Source organism: Morone saxatilis, unplaced genomic scaffold (assembly GCF_004916995.1).
Source record: "Morone saxatilis isolate NCDOM2014 unplaced genomic scaffold, NCSU_SB_2.0 Contig1, whole genome shotgun sequence".
NCBI classification, from domain to species: domain Eukaryota; kingdom Metazoa; phylum Chordata; class Actinopteri; family Moronidae; genus Morone; species Morone saxatilis.
The window spans coordinates 11,566,269-11,575,316 of NW_023339651.1; the positions used below are offsets into that span (position 1 = coordinate 11,566,269).

The 9,048-nt window shown below is 41.6% G+C and overlaps 1 protein-coding gene across 2 annotated transcripts; it reads right to left on the reverse strand.

Annotated features, from left to right (window-relative positions):
• Window positions 1-1,739: 1,739 nt before the first annotated feature.
• On the reverse strand, window positions 1,740-9,042 carry maz (MYC associated zinc finger protein). 2 transcript variants are annotated; one of them, XM_035664518.1, is made up of 7 exons: window positions 8,581-9,042; window positions 8,213-8,363; window positions 6,562-6,986; window positions 5,761-6,008; window positions 5,124-5,187; window positions 4,450-4,621; window positions 1,740-4,078 (listed from the first exon to the last, which is right to left on the reverse strand). In XM_035664518.1, exons 1-7 carry the CDS (start codon window positions 8,611-8,613, stop codon window positions 3,735-3,737), a joined length of 1,437 nt encoding a protein of 478 aa, XP_035520411.1. In that variant the 5' UTR covers window positions 8,614-9,042; the 3' UTR covers window positions 1,740-3,734. The 2 variants fall into 2 exon arrangements, with proteins under 2 accessions (XP_035520411.1, XP_035520419.1); XM_035664526.1 differs by lacking the exon at window positions 8,213-8,363.
• Between the last annotated feature and the right edge of the window lie 6 nt (window positions 9,043-9,048).

The following is a 9,048-nucleotide window of genomic DNA, read 5'->3' on the forward strand; positions in this document are numbered from 1 at the left end:
TCAGTAGAAAATCTCCTTTTGTTCTGCTTTACTACATCGTTATACCCATTGTGTATAATCTGCAAAACAAATACGGTGTCCATATCTAGCAGTTTGCTCAAAGCTTGAGTAGTAAGATCTTGATGAGTGTGCAGACACAAGCACATGCTGCGTATACAACACACAAATATAGGATACATACCTGCCTATTGTAGGTGAAACAAATACATATAAAAACATTTAAAAGCAAAAATCATCAGTTTAGTACATAAACCTGAGTCAGTTTTGTTTAGTGGGAGATAAAACCTTTCAAGTAAATAATATGATAGCGTGACTGAAGAGAGATAACATGTGTTTTGCTGTGTAAAATAACTTAAAGAAGGTTACAAAACATTGTCAACCTCCTCCACCGTTGGTCCGTTGACGAATGGGTTGCGATGTTGATGAAGAGAGATTTCTGTTAAGAGAAATGTGTAACTTTTAATGGAATCATTTCAAATTCAGTAAAGTGCTGTATAGATGTTAAACAGACTCCAGTGAGAGGAATTAGATACATTACAGTTGTAGTCACCAGACATACAGTCGTGAGGTTGGAATAGGAGCAGTCTTGTCTTGAGTGTAACATTGAATGAAACACATTTGTCATACAAGAACATTTCTACTACAACTGAAAAGAGCTTTTTCTTTGACGATAATTCTTTTTAGTGTACCGACTTTATTTATGTAAGTGTTTTCATATTTCACTCAGTTACTTTCATTAGTGTGCAGAAAATGTGTATGTACCTGTTGTGTTCAGCTTTACTATACACAGTGAAGCTGACAATGATGACATATAATGAGCAGGATAACAAGTTTGTCAACTTCAGAAACAGTAATAGAGTTGCGCCTCTTACCAAACACAGCATGTGTTTCTGCTGCAGCTGTCAGTGGAGAGAAGTAGTTTCTCTTTGCACCATTTTTAAAGTCAAAGATGTCACTTGTATTCAGAAAGGTGGATAGGAGAGTACATTATGTAATACAATCCTGCCCACTGTCAGCACTAAATTTATTAAATAGCTGGATTTCGGTCAAGTTACCTTTGTCAGGCATTTCTTGACTGAAACTGCTGAGTATATTTACCATAAGTGTTGACAGTGTGCAGGATCTTATCTATGTATCTAGATAGACGCCTCTTGTCTGATTACGAGATGTTGATGACAAATCTTTATGGTTTCCACTGTTTTAGATTGTTGGGAAACTTTCATGTAAATTCTGTTGTAGCTTTGCTAGAGTTATGTTGACGTTAAGTCACATTGTCCACATTTGGACAGATAACCATGAAAGATTCATCCACGAGCAGTGTCAATGTTAACAGATGGCTTTTTTCCCTGATCTATTGTTACTGGGTCATGCAGCAACATGTACAGGCATGTATCTGACTACCTGTTTGATGAAAACAGCTTCATATTTCTAGGAGAACAGATACTGTCCTGCTTTCAGAAAGGTCTGAAATGTCCTTATCTATGTCACTGGATGCTAATTTGGTCACATATAAACAAACTGCGAGTTTCCACTCATTGATGATCCAATAAGCATTAACTAATCAAATACAATCATGTTGACTCTACCATTTCATGTCATTTTGATGAACTGAATCACTGTGTAGATCTTGCTGGACATCCAGAATGACTGCCTGTCTGTAGGCTGTGGATGTGAAGAAGCTGTGGTGTAAAACCGATTATCTGCCAATGTAGGTGAACAGATCAGCACACAAAACAATGCCCGTTTACTCTTTTTACTTTAAATTGTCCAAATTACAAAATAATAACATGATCTCTACTTCATCTACAAAATAACATATTTATGACTGTAGTAAGCATCATTGATTTTTTTTTTTTTTTGCTCTAACAACCTTTTAGACATGCATACTGTTGAGAAATATAAAAATATAAATATAAATACATCCCATTAATATTCTTAATGAATCCATGACTAAGATTTGAAATATTTCATCATAAAAGAATTAAAATGCAGTTGAGTACGATAAGGCATTAAGATGTATCACAAGAGCTGTACAGAATCCTAGAGTAGAGGTATTATTTTTTTCTTAGTGTAATGGAGAGAAAAACCTAAAATTAACTTTTTTTTTAATAAATCACTACTTTTCTCAACAGGAAGAACACATTTGCAAAGAAAAAAAGAAAAGGAAGAAAGAAACAACTACAAATTTCAAGGTAACATATTAACACAAAACTGAAAAAGCACTCCAGTACAAAACCAGGATTTGTTTACAGCATACCACGTGGTGTTGTCCAAGTCCCATTGTACTTATTTTGCCTGACTTATGACTTTATAAGCCCTTTCTCGACACCACATCACTCACAATATAACTCAAAGCAACTAAAAATATCCAACAGACAAGTGACCATTCTTCACATGAGCAATGTAGAACGATAATGACTTGCGTTCCGAACATTATGTGCTATACAGAGTTAAATGACTAAATCTAATGCATAAGTCTCACTCATTGGACTGGTACATAGAGAAAACAAAAGGGCTATGGCAATGACAGTTACAATCAAATTAATGGCCAACAAAATTTCTGAATAAAAATCAACACTTTTATAAATATTATTGTTTACAGCCAACTAACTCAGTGGAACTGCTAAAAGTTTCTTTTGTCATGACAGCTCCCTAACAATAAGCATGACTGAGCTAGCTTATCTTCATGCAAAAGGTAGTTTTCAGGTGCAAGAATTGCCATGTCAGAAGCTGAAGTGTTGATTAGCAGTTATGTTTCTTTTTTTTCCTTCTTTTTTTTTTTTTTGAATGGCCCGAACCCAGAGAGGAAGACTCAGAGCAAGAAAATCCAAGAAATCTCAAACCCATTTTGATCCTCACTGAATCAAACAATAACAATTTAAGGTGCTTGACACTCCTGAACACAACTCTCTTCTCATCTCTGTACCATTAGGAAACAAATGAACAAGTACATCCAACAATTCCACACTGACCACAACATGTGTGGCCTTCTGTCCTGATCTATAAACAGCCCTCTAGAGGCTTAATGAACTGGCATTGCAAAATCAAATGTTGATTTTAGTGTCGTGAACAAACAAGCTAACATGCTAGAGGAGCCCTGACTTACGCACACCCAAACACACAACTTCCCTTCTAATGTGTTTCTTCGTTACGTTTTCTGAGAGCTATTCTCTCCCAAACTACTTCTCGACGCAAAGCCATTTGGATTTTCAGTAAGTGAACTGCAAAATGGAGGTAAGATCAGAGCTGGTGTGAGATATACAGTACTTGGTGCACTTGCAGAGAGCAGCCAATGCCAGGGTTGAAGGGGGAGGAGGGATAGAGGGAGAGGGCAGAGAGGGGAGAGTAATACAGTAGATGCTCACAATACCACAGTTTCATCGGAGTCTTAAATGCACGAGAGCATTCAGGAATATTTGGACAACACATCCATGTTTGTCATTAGTGTCGATGAACCTGCTGCAGCCACAAAGGTCCCTCTTTCAATTGCTCTATTAATACATCTTTTCCTTTTTCTCCTTTTCTCTGATGCTCCAGTTCTGCAGCTCTGAGGTGATACTGCCCTTGAACGCTGACTGGTGTTAAGCTCCCCCATCCTTAATCCTAACCTTACCTGTAAGTGGGGACATAACAAAACGGAAACTGGATCAGCATCTACACGTAACTTTAACCTTCTCTAACCTTGCCCTCTGTTAAGGGACTGAGGTTATTTTTTATTGCTGAGCTCTCTACTGCTAACTGTGGGACTGTGGTGCTGCAATGCTAGAGCAGTCCGTGACGAGCAGGTCCACCACCGTGTTACCGGTGACATACACAGTAGGAGCCGTCACCATGTTGCTAAGGGAGACAGAGCTGCTGGCAGCCACATTAGAGGTGATGGGGCTTGGGGCACCCTGGTTGTTGCTGTGAGTGCCCATATGCCCCTGGAGCTGGGTGGGTGTCTTGCAGTGGACGCCACACAAGTGGCAGACGAGTACGCCGCCAGAGCCTGTGCCGCCAAAGCCCCCTGGACTGTCCTTCCACTCCTGGCCATGGTGCTTCTGGGCGTGGACACGTAGGTATGTCAGTGTGGTGAAGCCTGATGGAGGAGAGGAGAGCAGGGTTGGAAAGTGTGAAAATTACTAAAAGTTATTTTATTTGAGAGAGATATAGATGTTACAGCACTAAGCCAAAGAAAGATCTCAGCGAACCTGACCTCTAGAGATATATATAATACACTTTCAAATGTGTGGTGAAATATTATCTCAGATCATTAAACAGATAAATAACCTTGATTTGAACTCAAACCTACAGCAAGAGGTTGAAATTACAGGTTGAACATGATGTGTGTGCCTGCCTGCATTACTCCGTTTACAGCTCCACAGAGCCGCGGAGAGGGTCCCGTTCATATAGAAATACTGATGATAGCTGGTTTACTGTAAACTAGTAAATCAACGCATCTGTACTTACTGCGGTTACAGAGATGGCAGGCGTGGTGCTGTGACTGGTTGTGCACCCTCATGTGATCTGTGATGTAAGCAGCAGACAGAAGCTTGCCACAGATGTGACAGGGGACCTTCTCCTCATGGCGAATCATATGCGCACGCAATCGATCCTTCGTGGCGAAGCTGGATTCACAGGTCTGAAAAAAGTGTGAGTGATTAGAAATACATTTAAAATCCATCCACACGTATGCTAACTTTTACAATTTAAAACTGTTTGTGTCTCGTAGCCATTAAATCTATTAACACCCGCCAGTGTTCAAGATAACCAATAATAACCAAATAATACATGCATGTAATGTATACACACACACATATTGTATAATGTACAGCATGTGATGAAGTATGTTTGTCATGCTCATTCAAATGTCAGTCTTTGAACAGCTGCATGTAAACATAACCATTACAGTGCAATTACGACATACTTCCTGCATATTCTCTTTTTCAAAAAGGCCTGTACTTTATCTAGATCAGTTTCCATGGTAATATTCTCAGTGTTCATTTACACGTGTCAACAGATATCTGCGTGAGGCAGCTGAAGACAGATAATGCTGCAGTAATGTACAAGACCTCAACCTTGAGTCATCTGGAACACAGGAGTGGACTGAGAGGTGCTAGGTGAGAGTATTACACAGGACGTACCGGGCATTTGAAGGGTCGCTCCGAGGAGTGCACCTGTCTGACGTGACTGTTTAGATGGTCGGGCCTTGGGAAAGAAGAAGAGTCAACGTATTAGGGTTTTAGTAAAGGTCTATTTGTGATTGTTGGGAACATTTGTGTGAACTGTCAGAAATAAGCCTTTTGTCTCAGGGACTGGCATAAAAAAAAAAAACTTATTAGAGATAGGAGAAGAGTCTTCTTATAAGTGGAAATGTGTATGCAATAAACCCCTGCTCAGTACAGTACACCCAGTTCAGGATTCACTGATTCAGCCTTGATTGGTCTGGTATGATCAGTAGTTTATGGTGGCTAATGTTACCCATTGTTAGAGAGTTAGATGGGAAGATCGATATCATGTATGTACGCTAAATACGACGCTACAGCCAGCAGCTGGTTATCTCAGCCAACAAATAGTCAGGCTTATAATCCCCCGTAAATCCCCCCATCATTTTTACATCTTGTTTTTGTACATATTAAATGACCGAGATATAACGGAATTAGTGAGCTTTAGAGGTGCTGGTTGGCGGATTTTGTAATCTTCAGACAGAACCTCGGTTTCCACTCTTTATGCTAAGCTAAGCTAAGCCAAGCTAAACGTTATAGGACCTAAACTGTTCACCTAGAGAAAGCCTTGCCACAGTGGGGGCAGACATAGGGTTTTTCCACACCGCCCTGGTGGGAGCGCACATGGTGGCTCATGCGGTCCTTCCTCTTGAAGCGCTGCTGGCAGATGGGGCAGGAGTAGGGCTTCTCGTCGGAGTGGGACAGGCGGTGGCGGTTGAGATGGTAAACGTCACGGAAAGCCTTCCCACACGTCTCGCAGGCGTGGTTCTTTCTCACCGGGTTCGGGTTGGGATTTGAGGGCCGCTGCGGCGAAAGACAAGCAGATACACACACTACAGAGTTTAGATGAGTATTTTCTGCACAGAATTACATGTATATACACAAAAACATATGTTTATGTGTTTTATATCTTCTCTTGAAACCATGCAAATGCACACAGATATTTTTGCCTGATTTGTAGCAAAGTTGCTTGTGCAAAACCTTTCTGATAATTGATTCGTATGTTAGATTCACTACTTCCCACTGGATTTGTCTTTATCTGCTTTCACACTATTTGTGTTACAGAGAACATGCAGGGGAGCGTGGGGGGCTTCTAGCACACTGTTTCTCAAACTGGGGACCAGTGCCAAACGCTGGGATGGAATTTACTGGTCCCTGAACTGATTACTGCACATGGACATTTTGTCAAATTTAGAGTTTCAGTCAAATACCAAGCAGGTGACACACAGTAACTGCTTGCGAGTCCCAAACAGTAAAACAAGGTGGCTGAACCATCCCTGTGGCCAGGCAGCTTAAGAAACAACATGCTTGAAGGTTTGGGGTTGACGACAGCCATCTCCACAAGGCCCTGACCCACCTGTACTGTCGCCCCTGTGGCCATGACGACAGCAGCAGGAGGCGGAGCATGGGGGTTAACACTAGCCATTAGGTTTGGCATGGCAACCCCTTCACCATCCTGACTACCCAGTGGAGGCTGCTGGGCCCCCGCCAGCACGCCGGGAGGGGCGAGAGGGGGAGGTGCGGAGAGGTGTAGCAGGGAGAGGGGAATAGTGGGCCTCTCCGCCCTCCCTCCGGCCCCCACCGCCATCACCGACGGGGCCGCCACCGCCACCTGGCCGGCCGCTCCCTCCTTTGCCCCCTCCGCCTGCTCTCTGGCCCTGTCCTTCATGCGTACCCCAGTGTGCACCGACTGGTGCCGCCGCAGGTTGTAGCTGTTCTTGAACTCCTTGTTGCAGATGGCACAGATGTGGGGCATGCGGGTCGGCCGAGACACTGGCTTCACTGGACCACCGGAGGGAGGCGGGAGAAAGGACAAAAGGACAGACAACTGTTCATTTCAATGAAGGTGATTTTGTATGTTTATACAGGTCATTTATAACTTATATGAATTTATAAGCACATTAGGCAAAGTAATGTGACATTCGACAGGTTAGTATAGTATAGGAAGGCTGCAACTAGCGATTATTTTCTTTAGCAATCAATCTGGAGATAACATTCCCAATGAATCGTCTGGTCTACAAAATCTCAGGAAATGGCGAAAGGAGCCCAAAATGACGTCTTCATGTTGTTTGTGTTGTCTGACCCACAGTCCATAGTCCAAAGATACTCAGTTTACCATCATATAAGGAAAACCAGCAAGTGTTCACATTTGAGACACTGAACGCAGTTTTTTAAAAGTTACTTGCCAGTTCATTTTCTGTCGAGCGATTAATTAACTGAATAGTTTCAGCTCTGATCATAATGTGTAGATCTACTTAACAGTTTGGATAAAAACTAATGTTACATGTGACATATGTCTTACAATAATTAGTAGTATTTCTAAATGTGTGGCAAATAGGGCTGCACAATACAGTATAAACAACATACTGCAATTATTCTGACAGATATTGTGATATGATTCATGTTTTTTTTCTTTTGCAACATAAATTTAATTTTCACTGAAAAAACTATTATATGTGAAATTTGAGGTACTTTATATTATAAAGCTGCTCTGTAACACATTTAACCTTTGTCACAAAACAGCAGCTGTTGCGATTTGCATATAGCACTAACTAATATTTCGATTAATTGTGCAGCCTTTGTGGCAAAGTAAACAAGATTACCACATATGTATTAAGGTCTAATAAAGGTGAACATACCACCTTTATTAAACAAATAAATACTGATAAACACTGACATCATGTCCGTTGTTTATCCATAATGTTCATAGCTTGAATTTTAGTGTTTTGAATTTGAACCATCAGAGAGAAATATCAGTGTTATGTAAATGTCATTACATTAAGTATCATTCAGCAGTGATTAAACTCCACAATTAAATATTCACCTATAAGATTCAAACCTATAGGGGCCATGATGTGTCCTTTCACCAGCAAAATAACCTAAATTAATATTACTGGGTTTTTATGACCTGGCTGACTTTAGGACCGACTCTGAGTGACCTCAATTACACTTATGTGTTATGTTTTACTCTCAACAGCTCCACAGGTGTAGAGTGCAGTGTCCCTCACCAGGCAGGGGTTCCTCACTGAGGGCAGCAGTGTCCACAGTGGAGGGAGGCTGTGCTATGTGCTCTGTGGGTGGGGTTTGGGGAGAACTCGTATGCACGGGCATGAGCTCTGATTGGAGGCTCCCCTCCACTTGGTTTTGGGTGGGAGCATTCTGGAGAAGCAAGTAAGAAGGCCATCACCAAATGTAAACACAAGTCACAGCATTATCTTCGAGGTGCTACGGTGTAATACAAGATGCGAGGGCTGTAGGACTGCTGGACACACACAAACACACACACACAGACACACAGACACTGAAGGGGCCTGTGTGAGTAAAATGCGCGCAGTAAAATGAGAGCAGAAAGAGACGCCATGCTCAACAAGCCTACCTGGAAGAGAAAATTGCTCCAAGCAGCATCCATTTTGCGCCACAGCGGTGGAGATTATAAAGTCAGCTCCTGATTGAGATCGAGAAGGGCAGCCTTTGCATGTTTCGATCGGCTCACCGGTGATCGAGGCGCACACAGCCGCCTGTTCTGCAGCAGGAAACGACGGGCTTCTGGATTTTCTTGAAAAAACGTGAATAAAGTCGTCTGCAAAAATATGTATTTTTTTCTCTCATTGAGGTAGCCTAATGCTGTCCATTAAAATGCACGCAGCTGTTGACTAACGCAGGCTGCAGCACACAGGCAGTAGTGGAGCAGGCCAGGTCCAATAATGGCCTGTTTCTATTTCACTTTGGGGTTTCTAACTTTAATTCATGAAAACACTACTCTCACCAAAAACGCAAAGTCACACCATAAAAACTGCTTTCTAAAAAATAAAAATTAAAAACCCCACAAAAAAAAACAACAACC